The sequence below is a fragment of the Megascapheus bottae genome, chromosome 1 (assembly GCF_031878675.1).
Source record: "Megascapheus bottae isolate mThoBot1 chromosome 1, mThoBot2.hap1, whole genome shotgun sequence".
Taxonomy (NCBI): Eukaryota; Metazoa; Chordata; class Mammalia; order Rodentia; family Geomyidae; genus Megascapheus; species Megascapheus bottae.
The window spans coordinates 21,490,597-21,509,290 of record NC_143509.1 but is presented as its reverse complement, the minus strand read 5'-3'; the positions used below and the strand labels follow the sequence as shown (position 1 = coordinate 21,509,290).

The following is an 18,694-nucleotide window of genomic DNA, read 5'->3' as shown; positions in this document are numbered from 1 at the left end:
AATTTCTCACTGATGGCGTATGATAATTAGCTTGGCCTGGCCATTTTAGTGTATATACAAATTTTAAAACATTGTGCTTTACACCATAGATGTATCCAGTTTTGTCAATTAAAAGTAATATGTTTTTTTCCTCCATTTATGTGAGGGTTTTGTTTTTGGTTCTGTATTCTCCTTTATTAGTTAAACTACATGGTTTGATTATTATATCTTCGTGGTATGTGTTAAGACGTAGAAACGTAAATCCTTTAGCTCTTGTTTTCTAAGCTTGCATTGGCTATTTAATACGACTTGTGTTGCTATGTGAATTTTAGAATTTTTTTCTGTTTGTGCAAAGCCATGTCATTGGGCTTCTGATAGGGAGTAGGTGATATCTATAACTTCTTTAGTATTACCTGATGTGGTGTACTATTCGGATCTTATGGTCTATGAGGAAGGATGGGTTTCACAATGATATCTTCTCGTCATTTTTCCATTCTAGGAGACAGAGAATGGATCCTGGACACTAGTGTAAATTTGCGTGCAGACACTGAGGATAACTTGGGTGTTCTACAGAGCACCCGGAACCCATCACCAAGTACGAAGCCACAAAAGAGGGGTAAGACCAGAGGGAAAGCCATAATGGTGGCTTGCTTCATTTCATCATTTGTTTCTTAGCAGTTTATAGAGAAACTGAATATTAGTTTTGGCAGTAATAATCTATTTTAACTAAATGTCCTGAGTTTTTCTTCTAAAACCAACCATCCAACCAATCAACCAACCGACTCTAAAAAGCAAAAAGGTAAGAAACATTTATTATTCCTCTCAAAAATAAATCACCAAAGATTTACCAGTCTTTATTTATTTTTTCTGATAATGCATAATGGATTTCTATTTGTGAAGCTGAGTTCTAGATATTCCAGATACAGTATATTTTGAGTAATTATCATAGAATATATACTCCATTTCTTTTAACTCTGGAGAAGTATTGGATTTATCCCAGACATCCTGCCTTAGTGAATTAAGGCATGTTAACACAAATATGATGGGTGTGTGGTCAGTATGGGTTTTTCCCTGGGGATAAAGACTTTACTTACATTTTCCTGGTCCCAGAAAGTTCACAGAATGGGAAGGAAAATTAACAAGATAGGGTCTTGCTTTGGTTTAAAGCTTCTCCAAGTAAGAAACTTAATCACATATGATTTGATTGTACACATGCACACACACACATATACATGCACACACATGCACACACACTTATATATAAGATCTATCTATCTATCTATCTATCTATCTATCTATCTAATCTACCTATCTACCAACCCATCATCTATCTATATGTTTTATATGTCTCTCTTGACTAAAATCCATGAATAAATCTCTTTGGTTACCCTTGACTATTTCTATATGCACTTAGATTGAGAATTAATCAGACACATTTTTTTTTGCAATAGAAACAGCATCTATTTATGACAAATGTTTTTGGCTTTAAAATTCCGTACCTATTTTCACATCAAATGCTAAAGCAGCTTGAAACATCCAGGCATCTTTACAGGCAGTCCAAACGAACTGTTTCAAATAACCAGGGATTGTTTAAATTAAATGCATGTGCATACTCTGTGAAATTGTATATGTGAGCATGCAACCTTGCACTCACAGCTGTGTGTGCCAATACTGCAATCATGGTTGAACTCAAGGCCTGGACAAGGTTTCTGATTTTTTGATTCTCAAGGTTAGCACTCGACCACTTGAGTCACAGCTCGACTTTTGCCCTTTTGGTGGTTAGTTGGAGGTAAGAGACTCATGGAATTTCCTGCCCAGGTTGGCTCAAATGCACTATCTAATCTCTGTCTCTTGAGTAGCTAGTATTACAGGAGTGAGCCACAAGCTCCTGGCAACTACCAGCTCCTGGCTCTATGAGAAATTTGTTGTAAACACACATCTTAAAAAATGCTTTTAAAGTATCAATTTGAGCAGATCAGTCACAGTCAATAATTTGCAATTCGAAACATTAGGTCTACCTACTTTTTCAACTAGGCACTGTCAGAAGGGATGAGGTTTAGTACAACATAAACCCCGTTGTGTCCTGTCCCAAGAACATAGAGGCCAGTGTAGAGGTTCTCCAAGGTCAGTGGTAACAAATCAACTGGAATAATTCAATCCGGAGGATGCCATGTTCTATTGATCATTGTCAGATAAGCTGATTCCTCTAGCCCAATGATTTCCACTTACCAACAACTCTGTACGATCAAAGCTGATATTTTGGGAAACCTGCTGTATAGATTTTCAAACAAGTAAATTACACTGCATGAAATATGATAAAGTTTATAACAAAGGGCTATGAATGATGAACTTTTGCAAATGGATAGATAATTAATGATAGTGTATCTAGTTTTTCTTTCTTCTTTTTTTTGTGCTGGTTCAAGCTGGTGCTTGAACTCAGAGTCTCCCATTCAGTTTTTTTTGTATCAAAGCTGGTTCTCTACCATCTGAACCATACCTCCACTTACAGATTTTTGGTGCTTAATTGGAGGTGAGTCCCTTAGATCAATCTGCCCTAGCTGGCTGCTCAGATCTCCTGAGTAGCTAGGATTGGATTACAGTGATGAGCCATTGGCCATGCACTTGGTAGGTCTTTAGGAATAGAGATAATAAAATACTGACCTCGCCACTGAAAGGTGTAAATACAGAAGATGTTAGAGACTGTGGATTTCAGTGTAAACCAAATAATATTTACCATGTAGGGAATCTGGAAATGGATTTCTGGACAGAGGTTGTGATCTGATGTAGAACAAAGTGTTTCTTCTGGATATGCCAAAAAGCATAGAAATCTTATCTTGTGATACTGTGCCACTTCCTGTAGGATCTCAAAATGCATGTAAAAATATGGTAGCTATAAGAGTGGTGTTCGGCATCTCATTGGTTGATTTTTGGTACTCCTTGATACAAGCTACCCCTCCCCACCCCACTTTCCTGACTCTGTCCCAGAAACAGACCAAATCTGACCTTGGAACCAGCTAGGCTCCTATTCACTCTAGCACCCCCCGAAACACTGATTTCATTAGTACACCCTGCTGATTTCTGTTTCTCAGCCCAGCCCAAATCTTCCCATGTCATCTCTTTGTTCCTGTGAAGCCTAGCCAGTTACCACCACTCCTCACCTGTCTTCCAATTTTCCTTGAGCACTTTCCCCAAACCCCTCCTTATGGTTTATTTCCATGTAGCTCTACTATTTACAGGTAGTGAGTAAATTGTCTATATTTATAGTCCAAAATGATTTATATTTATTAATATATATATTTATATATAGCCTATCATTTCTGCAGCATGAATCATACTTTCTGGAGGTTGGAACCATAACTAGAATCATGTTCTTCTGATGCTTGAAAGGATGCTTCCTACAGAAGCCTCACCTGAATATATAGCCTGTCTCTTCCAATACCTTCTTCTGCCCCACTGAAGTCACACTGGTTCCTCTCTGGTCCCTCATGCCAGGGTCTGTCCTTAGCAGGATGTCCTTTGACCTCCTGCCTCATCCTCATATCCTTCTTTCTGTAATCAATTCTTCCCTACTCACCCGTGTCATCTCTCTAGGAGGACATTTAAGACCATTCTACTTCACGCTAGTGTCTTGAATCTCTCTGTCGTTTCCATCTTCCTCATGGAATCAACTGTGGTCCTCTGACATTATCTTAGATATTTCCTGCTGTCTCGTCACTTGGTTAGAAAATGAGTATGAGCCTGTCCTGTTCATTGGTTTGTCTCCAGTCGGAGAACGGGACCTGGCACACTGCCGCATTTCAACCAGTGTTCCTGAGTGTCGAAACTCAGACCTGTACTTCAGAAAGACAGTGTTAGTAAAAAGTGAAGACTTGAGGATAAGGAAAATGTCTCATTCACTTTTAAATATCCTGATTGTGATACCATGGCTGGCAGGTTTAGGAGTTAAGAACCAACTTCAAAATTGAAGTGGGCTGAGTATTAATTCACAGGTTCTTAAGAGTTGGATGAATTTAAAGCTTGCTGTCCATTTCCTTAATTTTACAGGTAGATATGGTTTGCCATAATTTGATCTCTAGGTCAGTGGGATGAAGCCACGAGGTCTTGCCAACACAGTTCATTTCCAACTGCCCAAAACATTTAAAAGTTCATTTGCCATTCAGCTGAGATGATTTAGCAAGAATATCAATAGACAATAATACTCGAAAACTTCATTTAGGGTTAAAATATTGAGTTCTTGGTTCATGATAGTATTCTTACATTACTAAAACACTATCCTAAAATGATGTTGATGGAATTGTATTTCATCAAGTGTTTGTGTTATGTTTAAAACAAGAAGACCATTATTGCAGCATTAATACTATCCAGAGAGTGACATATTTTTCATATTCTTACCAGCATTTTTGTGCCCATTAATATTATTGGGTTTTATCTATCTAGTGTTCAGTGGAGTTTCATTAAATACCTACTGAACACGTATTCTTTAGTTAAATCCAAGGAAAATGTATTTTATTACATTTAGGGCATAATGGATTCTTATTAATTATTTCCTAAGATTACATTGCCAGGGATAGCACAAGTTATTCCAAAGGTAATATTTTATGGTTGTAATGTGCACATGAGGCTATTTATTATTATTATTATGGTATGGTCAGTTTAACAATGGCATTTTTCATTATTGCCATCTTAACGTTGGGTCCAATCTGTACCTTGGCAATAACATTAATAAGCTTATAAATTTAAAGACAGCAAAGATCTACTTACCTCAACAAGCAGGAAATAATAAAAAAAAGCAGAAACAATAAAAAAAGAAAAAGCAAGGACCATATAGGAGCTGCTTCTATTTCGTTCTCTGTTTTGGTTTCTGTAAACTGCACTAGAGTGCATTTCCAGTAAGAAAGAAGTGCAGTCTCCTGCTGTATCCAAAGCATAGGTCTGACCCATCCCCTGTGTATATTTATTTTTTCTCAATTGAGCTCAATTAGCCTCAGTCGCTGTGCTATCCAGATGCTGCTGGAAGAGTTCAGCTATTGCCGAGTTTTCCAAACAACATCAATGTTATTTTAAAATTTCCTCAATTCCTGTTTTCCTGGGTTGGCAGAAGTCCAATCCTTACTGATAACATCTTCCATTTGTTCCTATTTTAATAAGCATCCTGAATTGAATTAACGTTTGCCTTGATGGAGATCCACAAAAAGAAGTGTGGTTTCCTCACAGACCCAGCACCCTTGGGTTCTGTAGAGAATTCGTGTTATAAGCCCAGGCTGGAGATGTTTCTGTGGTTTTGATCCTGGGGCTTTCCATCTAGGAGTGGCACATTTGCTCTCTTAGTAGTCTGAAGGAATATTGATTTTGTGCATGCTGTATATAAAATGGGAAACCACCATTGATTCTGTGCATTAAACAGATTCTTAGGAAGAATGCAGAGATAGGAACCCCATAGCTCAAGCCTGGTTTGGACAAAAGTTAAGAAGTGTCCCTTGCAGAAATCAGAGGTCTTGGAATTTTCCAGTAATCACAGCTAGCTGAGCAGGGGAAAGTTTCAGGATCATGGTCTGGATCAGGGACAGGAACATATCTGAACAAACAAAAATAAAGGATTGAGGGTATGGCTTAAGTGGGTACACAGTTGCCAAGTGTGCAAGAGGCCCTGAATTCAATCCCAAATCTCTGCAAAAACAAAAACAAAAAACTTAAAGATGTATGTACATACAATACATACATGTGCACACGTTATATACAGGCACAATATAGACCTATCCTTGCCTATACATATGTGTATATACACACATACAGATAGATTAATACATAGGTACACATGTCAAATCTCTATATACACGTATATACATGTCTACTCATGATATGACTTATGTGACTATGGAGATATACGGTGTCAATTATTTTTGTTCAGAATAGTTTCTGAGCACAAATAGCCTGATGAGCCCTGTCAACACAGCGTTTCTACACCTGTAAAAGTACAGAGAATGACCTTGTGGGGTAGCAGAGAATTAACTGGTATTCTAGGAGATTAGAGCTGTGACTTCAGTCACCTAGGAGCTTGTGTTTTGTTGAGAAGTGACATACCCTTTCTCCTCACTAGTGTATTTTGTCCCCCATCTCTTTTTGGCCTGCAGTACAGGTGGCTCACAAGTAGTGGTACTGGGTTTAGCCTTGGTATTTGCCTTCCTTCTCCCACCACCCAGCACAGGGATTGCTCTTGCCTTGCAACTTAAAATCATGTCACAGGCATGAAGACTGTGTGTTGTGATGTGTAAAGTGGACTTGTTTGGCATTAGCTAACATTCTTTAATCAGGGAAAACTAGTCTGTCTTCTGAACAGAGAAAAAAACACTCAAGTGATCTATTGTGTCACTTCTGGAAAGGAGTTTGAGATTATCATACTGTGGTCAGCTAGATGAGACAATCATCAGTGCATGGTTATTTCCCTATAGTCAAGGAGGCTAATATTTTACATTGTTAAAATTTCACTTGGAAAATTAAAAAGATGAGTGTGTGTGTGTGTGTGTGTGTGTGTGTGTGTGTGTGTGATGGTACTAGAGTGTGAAATCAGGGCCATGGTCTTACTCAACTTTCTTGCTCATAGCTGATATTTCAACATTTGATCTATGCCCCAGCCTAGTTTTTTTGCCAGCCAATTGGACATTAGAGTTTTCCGAACTTACTCCTCAGGCTGGCTTTGAATCTTGATTGTCACCTCAGTCTCCTGAGTAGCTAGGATTTCATTTCATCAGCACTCAGCTAATATATATGTATAATTTTTTTTGTTCTAGTCCAGAAATCACAGCGCCCTTCCTCAGCAAATTTGCCACTTTCCCACTCTGTTAAGAAAAGTTCCTGCCTTTTCTCCCCCCGTCCTCGATCAAGCACAGCCACTACCAGGCTGTCATCCAGAGCCGCTTCTGCCATCTCTGAAATTGAATATATTGATAAAACAGAATACAATGAGCCTTCCTTAGACTCCACTGCGGATCTGCAAACCTTAGACTCTCTGGAAGAAGAATTGAATGTGTTGAGGAATGTTGCAGGTAATGCTATGCTTTTCATGCTAACTAATGTTAACTATGCCTTTGCTTCAGTCTTCACATTATAACCAAAACAAACAAGCACACACATGCAAAAAAAAAGATTTCCTCTCTTTTACTGAAAAACAACCTTTGTGTTTTGTTTCCTTGGATATGGTCTGATACCAGTTTGAAAAAAATGTATAAAATATGTGGCCTCATAGCCATGACATTGACAGCCCCAGTGGTTAAGCCCACATAATATGCCAACAATGGCATAACAAACTTCCTGAGCACAAAGGGAAAAAATATCTTTAAGTGACACATGATTGTGTTTTCTCCAATAGTTTTAATTAGCTAAATTTTTCCTTTGCATATTCTGTGATTATCTCCAGCTTTTCTTCTATACAAACATTCTAATGTTTACTAGTTTTTCTACTCTTTGTCATTTCATTTACTATTATCATTACTATTATTATTATAAAGGGGATGTACAGTCCCAGTTATGTAAGTCAGGTAGAGAGTTCATTTTGTTTTGGACAGTGTTATTATGGAACTTAAATGAAAAGTCGTCTCCTAAAGGGATTGCTTTAATTTTTTCTGTGACTCTTTTGGTAGCATTTTATTTTGTTGTAATTGAAAAGCTATGGAAAATCTGCAAGTAACACAGAAATAATATGAAAACTCTCTATCCATTTCCTGTTTCAACTCTCTTTCTGCGTCTCTGTGTGTGTGTGCGCGTCTCTCTCTCTCTCTCTCTCTCTCTCTCTCTCTCTCTCTCTCTCTCTCTCTCTCTCTCTCTCTCCTCTCAGAACTCCTTTTTTGGACTATTTCAAAGAGTAATAGACATGGTGACATCATCAAAATATTTCTGCTATACATCCTCAAAATAATTTCTGTTGGTAAAGTACAGTGATCAAAATAAAATGTTAACAACAATATACTATGATTGTCTTTCCCATAGAATTTATTTAATTTTTTAATTTTAAATTTTTAAATTTATTTTTTCCCCTGTTTTCTTTATTAACATTGATTTTTACATCATATTTTAAATGACAGGTTTAACAAATGAGTGTTCAAAAAGGAATCTCTATTTATAATCACTGGGACTTAGTATTTAGAACAATCAAAATTAGGCTAAGGGTTTGTATGTCATAGAAACATATTAATTTTAGAAAATAAAACATTATGTCTATAGAACCATAGGTTTTTATATCTATATAGTTATGTTTATATTTCCATTACCATGTCCATAGCTTTGGATATGCAGATATTGAGTCCTCGCTCTTGTACTCTTTGTATTTAATACCACATATTAAGGATACCATGTGCCTTTTGTTCCTTAGGTCTTGACTTGTCTCACTCAACATGATTCACTCTAGATTTATCCACTTCCCTACGAATGCTATTATTTTATCTTGTCTTTTGGCTACGTAGAATTACATTGCATATATATATATACCACATTTTCTGTAACCATTCATCTGCAGTAGGGCATCTGGATTGTTTCCATCGCCTGGCTATTGTGAATAGTGCAGAGATGAACATAGCTGAGCAGGTGTCCTTATTGTATCTTCGGTTATGATGTTCAGTGTTAGATGCCCAGAAGTGGTATGGTGGGATCATAGGGAAGGTCAATTTCCAGTTCTTTAAGAAACCTCCACAGTGCTTTCCAGAGTGGCTGAACTAGTTTACATTCCCACCAGCAGTGTAGTAGGGTTCCTTTTTCTCCACAACCCCGCCAGCCACTGTCATTGTCTGAGTTCAAAATCTTGGCCATTCTTGTTGGGGTAAGGTGGTATCTTAGGGTTGTTTTTATTTGCATTTCCTTTATGACCATGGATGATGAACATTTTCTCATATGATTTTCTGCTATTTTAATCTCTTCTTCTAATAGGTCTCCCTTTAGTTCCCTTGCCAATTTAGTGAATGGTTTATTGGGTTTGGGAGGGGATTAATTTCTTGAGTTCCCTGTGGATACTGGATATTAATCATTTATCAGATGTAGTATTGGTGAATATCTTGCCCCAGTTGGTTGGTTGTCTCTCTACTTTTGCGACTATGTTTTTATCTGTACAGAAACTTTTTATTTTTATGTAGTCCCATTTATTGAGTCTCTTTCCAATTTGTTGTGACCCTGGGATTCTGTTCAGGAATCTTTTGCCTGTGATTATGAGTTCCAGTGTCTCTCCTACTTTATCATGTAGCAGTTTCACGGTTTCTGGTCTGACATTGAGGTCTTTGATCCACGTTGAGTTAATACTTGTGCATGGTGAAAGGCTAGGGTCAATTTATAGTTTTCTGCATGTAGCTGCCCAGTTTTGCCAGCACCAATAATTGAATAGACTGTGTTTGTTCCACTGTATATCTTTGGCTCCTTTGTCAAATAGGTATGTGGTTCTATTTCTGGGTCTTCTATTCTGTTCCACTGATCTTCTGGTCTGTTTTTGTGCCAATACCAAGCGATTTTTGTTATTATGGCTCTATAGTAGAGTTTGAAGTCTGGTATTGTAATACCTCCAGCATTGCTCTTTTTGCCTAGAATTGTTTTGGCTATTTTCTTGTTTCATATGAATCTTTCAATTATATCTTCTATTTCAGTAAAGAATGTCTTTGGATTTTGATGGGGATTGCATTGAATTTGTATATCATTTTTGGCAGTATAGCCATTTTCACTATGTTGGTTCTCCCTAGCCATGAGCATGGGATGTCTTTCCATTTCCTAGTGTCCTCTTTAATTTCTTTCATTAGGCTTTTGTAGTTTTCATTGAATAATTCCTTTACATCTTTGGTTAAGTGTATTTCTAAGTATTTTATTCTTTTGGGGGCTATTGCGAATGGGATCATTTTCTTGATTTGGCCTTCTGTTTGTGTATTGTTGGTGTACAAGAAGGCTACTGACTTCTGAAGGTTAATTTTGTATCCTGCCACTTTGCTAAAGTAGTTTATTAATTCTAGAAGTTTGGGAGTGGAGTTTGTTGGGTCACTCAAGTAGAGGATCATGCCATCTGCGAATAGGGATAGTTTAATTTCTTCTGTCCCTATGTGGATCCCTTTGATGTCCTTTTCTTGCCTTATTGCTCTGGCTAAGGGTTCCAGCCATATATTGAAGAGAAGTGGAGAGAGTGGGCATCCCTGTCTAATTCCTGATTTTAAGGTGAATGGTTCCAGTCTTTCACCATTTAGTATAATACTGGCTGTAGGTTTTTCATATATGGCTTTCACTATTCTGGGGAATGTACCTCTTATTCCTATTTTTTTAGAGCTTTCAACATGAATGGATGTTGTATTTTGTCAAATGCTTTCTCCACATGCAGAGAAATTATCATAGGATTCTTATCCTTAGCTCTATTAATGCGATGTATTACATTGTTTGATTTGCAAATGTTAAACCAGCCTTGCAACTTGGGATGAAGCCTACTTGATCATAGTGTATGATTTTTTAAATTAGTTTCTGGATTCTGTTGGCTAATATTTTATTGAGGAGTTTTGCACCTGTGTTCATTAGGGAGATAGGTCTGTAGTTTTCTTTTTTTTGTTGGGTCTTTCCCTGGTTTGGGGATGAGAGTAATATTAGCTTCATAAAATGAGTTTGGTATTGCTCCTTCTGTTTCTATTTCTCGGAAGAGTTTCAAGAGAATAGGTGTTATTTCATCTTTAAACGTCTTGTAGAATTCTGCAGTGAACCATGTGGAGCTGGGCTCTTTTTGGTTGGCATTTCCCTGATTGCTTCTACAATTTCATTGTAAGTGATTGGTTTCTTCAATTTGTTTACCTAATCGTTGTTCAGTGTGGGTAGCGTATATTTATTTAAGAAATCATCTATTCCTACTAGATTTTCTTGTTTCTTTGAATATAGGTCCTGGTAGTACCTATTCATTATGGACTGAATTTCTTGGAAATCAGTTGTTATTGTTCCTGTGGGGTCTCTAGTCTTGTTTATTTGAGTCTCCCCTCTCCTTTTTTTGATTAATCTTGCCAGGGGTCTATTTTGTTGACTCTTTCAAAGAACCAACTTTTTGATTTATCAATTTTTTTGTATAGTAGATCTTATTTCAATCTCTGATATTTCTGATTTTATTTTTGTTTTTCTTGCTCCTCTAGGTGTTTCAGTTTTTTTTAGGTTATTTACATGCTCTTCTTCTGTCTTTTTAATATATGCTCCTAGGGCAATAAATTTGCCTCTTAGAATTGCCTTTGCTGTGTCCCATAAGTTTCTTTGTGATGTTTCTTGATTGTCATTACATTCAAGGAAGTTTTAAATTTCTTTTCTGATTTGATCTGTTACCCAGGAGTTATTCAGAAGTGTGTCATTCAGTTTCTAAGTGATTGAATGTTTTTTGACTTTGACTGCATTGTTCAGAATTAGTCTGACTCCACTGTGGTCTGATAGAATGCATGGGATTATATCAGTCGTCTTGTATCTGCTTAGGTTTTCTGTATGAACTATTATATGATCAATTTTGGAGTGTGTTCCATGTGCTGCTGAGAAAAATGTAGAAAGTTTTGCCGTTGGGTGGAAGACCTTGTGTATATCTGTTAAGGTCAGCTGGGCTATGGTGTCGTTTAAGTCGATGGTGTCTTTGCTTAACTTTTGTTGAGTTGACCTGTCGTTTGTTGAGAGTGGTGTATTGAGATCTCCCACTATGATTGTGTTTGAGTCTATTTTGTTCTATAATTATAAGAGAGTTTGTTTGACAAACGTTTAAAACTGTAATATTATGGGCATGGATTGTACCCTTTACTAATATATAATGGCCATCTCTCTCTTTATGTACTGATTTTACTGAGAACTTAATTTTGTCAGAAATTGGTTGCTACTTCTGCTTTTTTGCATGGTGCATTGGAGTGGAAAATTCGTTTCCATCTTTTCACTTGGAATTTGTTTCTGTCTTTGGAGTGAGGTGAGTCTCTTGGAGGCAACATATGGATGTGTGGTGTTTCTTAATCCAGTCTGCTGTTCTGTGTCTTTTGATTGGATTGTTCAGCCCGTTCACATTTAGGGAAATTATGGAGAAGTGGTCAGTGTCCATTGCCATTATTTATTTTTACTTCTAAGTTTCTTTCTCTCTCTTTTTCCCCCCTTTTGTGTTTAGTGAATGATAGATATTTGCTTCTTGATGGGGGTTCTTGATGTTCTACAATTTGTTCTCGATTAATTAATATTTTTTGTAATGCTGGTTTAGTGTGCACGTATTCATAAACTTCTCTTTGGAGTGAAATATTCTTGTTTCTCCCTCAAATGTAAATGCTAGTTTTGCTGGATATATCAGTCTGGGTTGGCAGTTGTTGGTCTTCAGGACATGAATGATATTTTTCCAACCTTTTCTTGCATTTAGGGTTTGCGTGAAGAGATTTGCTGTAATTCAAATTTTTTCCCCATTGTAGTATAGCTCTTTCTTTGTTTTTGCAGCATTTAAGATCAATTCCTTGGTATTCAGGTCTAGTGTCTTTGCTATGATATGTCTAGATGAGTTCCTTCTAGGATCTTGCCTGTTTGGAGTCCTGAAACCTTCAATAATGTATTTTCCCTTTTGAGTTTGGGTAAGTTCTCTGCTATGGTTTTGGTGAATAAGGGTTGCATTCCTTTGTCCTGAAATTCAACCCCCTCTTCAATCCCTATTATACAAAGGTTAGACTTCTTTGCTGCATCTGCCAGGTCCTGGAGTTCTCTCTGGTGGATTCTGACTAATCTTTCCAACGTGTTGATTCTCTGTTCCAGCTCTTGTGTTTTATCTTCCGTTCCTGATGCTCTATCCTCCATATCAGTCAATCTGCTGCTTAATGCCTCCATTTTTGCTTGAAGTGTGGACACTGAGCTGATCATGTCTGCTAAGAGGGTATTGAACTTTTCTTCCACTTCTCTTTTGAATTCAAAGAGTTCCTTGGAAATTTCTTGCTTTTGTTTTTGGAATTCAGCCTTCATTTCCAAAATCATCTCCTTGATTTGAGTCATATTTTGTGTCTCTTCAGGTGCCATTTCTTGGGATGGTGACATCTCTCTTGCCCCTTTGCTCTTGTTTCCTTTTGGGCTTTGTGTGGGACTTTGATTATGTATTTCGTAATTTGTCTTTGCGCTCTTCTAGGCATCGAGAACTATTGTTGTTTGCTCTGTGGTCGGTAGGTGGCGGTCTTTACTTGGATTGGGGCCGGTGGTTCTGGGAATCTGTGTATACCTGTGGTTCTCAGCCAAATTGATTCTGCTGCTGACTAGGTCAGAGTTTGCAGTTTTTGCAGGTGTTTGGCCTGTTCCCAGAGGCTGTGTGCTACTAGCTCTCAGCCCAACCAGTGGCCTCACAGTGGGCCGTAGGATGGATCTGCATGCTTCAGTCTCAGCGCACTGGACGGATGGTTCGTTTTCCTGTGCTGTTTCCAGGGGTGGGCCCCGGCCAAGGGTCTGGAGTTTGGGGATTTCCAAGAGCTCTCAGCTGGACCAGCTGGTTTCTGCTCTGTTCCCAGGGGCGGGGCCCAGCTGAGGACGTGGGCTCCAAGGGTGGGGCTGCCCCTTTCTGATTCTCAGAAGGGGAGCTCTGCTACTGGTTTGCCCTTCAGTTCCCTGCTGTGTTTCTGCTGCTTTGGCCAGAGTCTGTGACTGTGGGGGGCCCCTTGGGGCTGTCTTGCTGGAGATTCCCAGCTGGGTGGTGCCCGGCTCAAGATTTGAGTGGGACAGATGCTGGCTCCTCGACTCCCGCACACCCCACCCGCTTTTGGAAGGCAAGGTCTCAGCGCCCCGCAATGTCCAGATCCAGTGGCCTGGGAGAGGAATCTGTTGGGCGGGTGAGCTGGGACACCTCTACTCCCTTTGGTGGGGTGCTGGGTTTTAGCGCCTGCCTGCCTGTCAGTCTCCAGTCTTAGTTCTGTGGGAGGAGGCTGTTGGGAGAGTGGGAGCAGGGACACCTCCGTCTCCCTTGGTGGGATGCTGGTTCTTAGCGTCCACCCGCCTGTCTGTCTCCCGTCAATGGCCTGGGGGAGGGGGCTGTTGAGGGAAGGGACAGGATTCAAAATTCCTTGTCCCTCTGCATTTGCCAGTCTTTTTCGAGTGGGGTGGGGGGTCTGAGTTAAGTTCTATAGCTTGCCACCAGTTCTGCTTTCCCGATGAGTTTTGGGACACGCTGGGCTACTCCTCTGCGTTTTGCTGTGAGCCTCTCTGCGGTGTTGGAGAATTATTCTGATCTCAGCTGCCGCCTGTGGTCTGCGTCTGGGTTCTGCTGCTTGCTGGTCTGGTCTGTGTTGGTTCCTGCGTCTGGCTTCTGCCACTTGCTAGCTGGGTCCTATGCCGATTTCTGCAGTGGTCGGGGCTGCCCGGGCCGGCGCCCTCCGCCGTGGCTTTCCCCGCTTGGAGCCAGAGGCGAGGGGTGAGGGAGGGGTCATTGAGTTTTGAATTCTTTGAGAAAGTTGGATGTGAGCTTTATCTGCATTTCTTTTCCGGTTTGAGTCCTTCTCTGTTGCTTTTTGAGTTTGTTGTTGTGGATTTCTTAAGGTAGTTGGCTCATGGGATTCCCTGGTTCTCTCTTTTTGTGGGAGAGAGCTAGGCAGCATCCCTATTGTCTCCACGCCATCTTCCTCCAAAAAGAATTTAATTTTTAAAAATGTTTTAATAGTGTTTGGTACAGCTTACTGTTTTCTGAAATGAAGATCCAATCAAGAAATGGAGAAATCATTAGCTACTTCCTCTTTAGTGCTTGAAATATTGTATCATCTTTGAGATAAATTTTACTCTGTTTAAAGTTTGTCTTTATTACTTCTTTACTAGCCAAAGGACTTGTGGATTCAATGTATGATTATTTTTTATATATTTTTCCCTCTGATGTGTACTTATTTCATATCTTTGGATTCATCTGGGTGGGCAAAGTCAGTTACTGTGTTGTTTCTTGTTGTCTTAAAAATAATTATGGGTTGCTCTGTTTACATCTTACATCTTTTTTTGATAAGAAAGACATTTAATTAATGCTGAATCCCTTAGTCCTGTGGTGAGATTGGCCAGTGTTTTCTATGGAGTTTCTGCATGGCATTGTGTTTCATATTCCTTTATGGATCTGAGCTCCTCGGAGATACAAGGAAGAGGAGAGCATTCAGAACTGGCTCCAATGGTGGAAAATCTGGGCTTACTTTTCTTTCCCTAACTTTTGTTAAACACCAAACTTTTTGTATCTGGCTGTGCTTCTCTGGGGACATCTACAAGTTTATAGGTTTTTGTTTTGTTTCTTCCTGCTGAGATCTTGTGGTATTTTAGAGGCTTTAAATAGATTGTAGATTCATTTTCCTCATTTTCCTTCACTTACCTGTCTTCAGGCTACTGTGGTGTGGTTGAGACATTTAGTTCCCATGTGACTTTCCTATTCCTGTTGCTAGCTTCGGGCCAGGGTATTGGTATTGGGTGGGTAGATGAGATTTGTGGTAAGTCACCCAGCCACATCATAATCTGTAATTGTCTGTAACTCTGCTTGTCCAATGTCAAAATTTATTTCAGGAGCTCTGTCTCTATTTGATCCCTAATTTTTTGCTTTTCAGTTATTTGTATAAATAAATAAATAAGTAATTTTTTTTTTACCAGTCCTGGGCTTGAGCTCAGGGCCTAAGCACTATCCTTGGGCTTTCTCAAGGCTAGATCTCTCCACTTGAGTCACAGCACCACTTCTGGCCTTTTCTATATAAGTGGTACTAAAGAATCGAACCCAGGTCTTCATGCATGCTAGGCAAGCACTCTACCACTAGACCAAACTCCTGGCCCCCTAAATAATTTTTTCAAAAGGCAAAGATTTTTTCAAAAGCCACTTCTACCTTCATTCTTATTTATTTTAATTGGTGGGTAATGGGGCATGAACTTGGGACCCGGGTGCTTTCCCTGAGTCCTTTTACTCAATACTAACTTTCTACCACTTTGAGTCACACTGCCACTTTACGTTTTCTGGTGGTTAATTGGAGATGAGTCTCACTGACTTTCCTGCTTGGTCTGGCATTGAACTATGATCAACAGCTCTCAGCCTCCTGAGTAGCTAGGATTACAGGCATGAGACCTCAGCTCCCAGCTTTTTTTATTCCTCTTAAGTACCAAACATCAAAATTAATCTAGAAGGGAATTCTTCCAAGAAAGGCTTTAGGAATGAAGCACAGTCAGGTCTGAACTAAATCTACATGTCTTAACTGGAAAACAAAACACTTTCATTCTGACAAACTTATAAATCCCATAATTTACCAAGATAAAGTAGAAATGAACAATAGTAGTGTTTTTTTCTGCTTAGTCAGTCCATTCTAACTCTTCTATTTTCTCTATTATTTTTTTTATTTTCTAAGTTTGGTTCTGTATCTGTGCCACTTATTTTCTTTTACAGCAGCTCTGGTGTATACAGTAGAATTCAGAACATTTTCGCCATGAAGGCCCTTTCCACAGTGCACAACCTCTCCACTGCACACCTCTCCCAATGCTCCTTCACAGAGGATCAAACACTGAACTGGGATTGGTTTGCTTCCACCGGGAAAGTGCAGTTTGGATGAGGTGCAAGTTCTGAGTAAGGGAAAATGTGGCCAGTCACCCAGGTCAACCAGTAGTCACAGAGGTAACAGTTGCTCCAGTGAATTAAAAACCTCACAAAAAACCTGTCGGATTCCCTACAAGAATACTGTCCTCTGCTTAGCATCTTTTGGGGCAGAAAGATACCATGGCTGTTTCATCCCTCAGGATGCTGTCTGCAAAACCCTCTTTGTGGTCTGGCTTCATAAAGCCACAGAGGGCATTGTGATCCTTGAGTAAAGCTCACATGTGCTTGCCTCCCCACAAACACCATGTCTGTGTGGTGAGCAACCTTTCTATTCTGTTTTCTGTTAGTTTCTTAGGTTTTCTGTGAGGTTCTTCCTCAGCTCCAAGTACTCCAAGGAGCAAAGTGATCAAAAGACAGAAAATAAACTGTTTCTCTTTTCATTCAAGTTACTATAGATACTAGAGGCCAAAAGGAGAGACTATTCAAATTATGATAGTCATATCAGAACCCCCTGAGTTTCTAGGATTATAGGCATGAGGTATTGGTACACAGGTAATCTCTCTCTCCCTCTCATTAGCCTCTCTTTTCCCCCATCAGTCTCTGTCTGCATCCATTTCTATGCATAGAAGCTAAGTATAATAAACGATATTCCAAAAAAATGATGGTTGAATGGTATTATGGTATGAATATTCTGTTCAGGAAAATTATCTTTATTTTCCCATATAGCTAATTGTGCATACCCTCAAACACTGATGAATTACAGAAGAAAGATTCAGTGAGATTTCCCACAGACAATAAGATAGGGTGCTCTTACAGGGCTTAAGTTTTATTCAGTTCTAAAAGCTGTGTTTTTCTGTGTTGCTTCAGGGGTTTTATTTATTATTCTTTCCATAGATATCATCGTAAATTACACAGTATTCCCTTTATTAATGAGTGTCAGTACAATCTACTTACTGAGGTAACTTATCAGTTTGGAGATAATGTGAAGGCCTGGGGAAATTTACAAAAATATGCATTATGAAATAGTATTCGTGAAAAAGGCAGTTTAAAATATTTACTTCTTCAGTAGCCCAGAGAGATTCATTTGTTTGAAACTCGCAGTTATTTATGGCGTAAGGGTGTTAGTTGGTCTTGAGACTTCATAGAAATCTTATGTTTGCATAAGCCCAGAGCTGGTTCACCGAACTAACTAATCAAGGAGAGAAAGTATGTTTTTCTTAAACAAGAAAAGATACATTAAAAGACAACAAAACTTAACCTGACACTGGCAGGAACTGGAGCTTCTGTTCAAAGTTGATCATTATGTAATAAATTAATTTTATGCCAAAATAATGAAGATGTCCAGGCATCAAATTATCCATTCCCTATAAAGGCAGCAGTTTTGGTGGCTCTGTGGGCAATCATTCTGCTTTTAGGTGACTTTAGTTCACAGAAAAGTATTTAAAAATTTAAACATAAATCAGACGTTACTCCCTGTAGCACATGAAATTAAAAAACAGAGGATGAAGACATCCATTCACGATGGTTGGACTAATTTTTACCACTTTTAAGACACAGAATAGTACTATGTTTCCCAGGCTGGATAAACTTGAATTGGGTAGGATATGGCTTCAGTTGCCTGTGGGCTGATGCCAGGATTCTAGGCATGGATTACTGAATTGGACTTTTCATATTGCTTCATTGCAACTTGTAGGCAAGGAAGTCACCATTATAAATTTCTCATTTTAATTTCAGCCTGGAAGGCCCTGAACAAGGCAGGGACTTCCCAGACATGGGCAGATCTGCCTCTGCCTTACATGACAGAACCACCAGATGATTTAAAACTCTCACCTCTCATCAGTATATGTCTCTGTGAGAGAGGGTACAGGTCCCCAGAAGGTAGAAGGATGGAGAAAGAAAACCAAGAGGCACAAGACCCAAGCAGGATGCTAATGGCCTGCCAGTTCTGTCCAGTGGGAAAAGGATTTTTCTTAGCATATATTTATTTAAAAGAATTCTCTCTGCTGCTTTTCTAAACATGGCTGCTATGTATTTTGATCATTTTTTAAAATTGTGATTTAAAAAAATTCACCTTTCTGCTTTCCCCTTTGGAACAACTTAATAGATGTGTCTTGAATCCACCCTGAAAGCATATTGATTTATGATTGTTCTTATGAGACTCCTCACTGATCAGTGAAATATAGACTCTTACTCCAGGGATAAGGAAAGATTAGACTT

General features: G+C 38.9%; 1 protein-coding gene across 4 annotated transcripts in view; it reads left to right on the top strand.

Moving 5' to 3' along the window:
* The window catches only part of Zbbx (zinc finger B-box domain containing), an 88,647-nt gene that overhangs the window by 65,419 nt on the left and 4,534 nt on the right, over window positions 1-18,694 (top strand). For all 4 annotated transcript variants that reach the window (XM_090338521.1, XM_090338504.1, XM_090338514.1 and 1 more), the window contains 2 exons: window positions 479-595; window positions 6,768-7,022. In XM_090338521.1, the coding sequence (XP_090194647.1) occupies window positions 479-595; window positions 6,768-7,022 (372 nt within the window). The remainder of the gene's footprint in view (window positions 1-478; window positions 596-6,767; window positions 7,023-18,694) is intronic.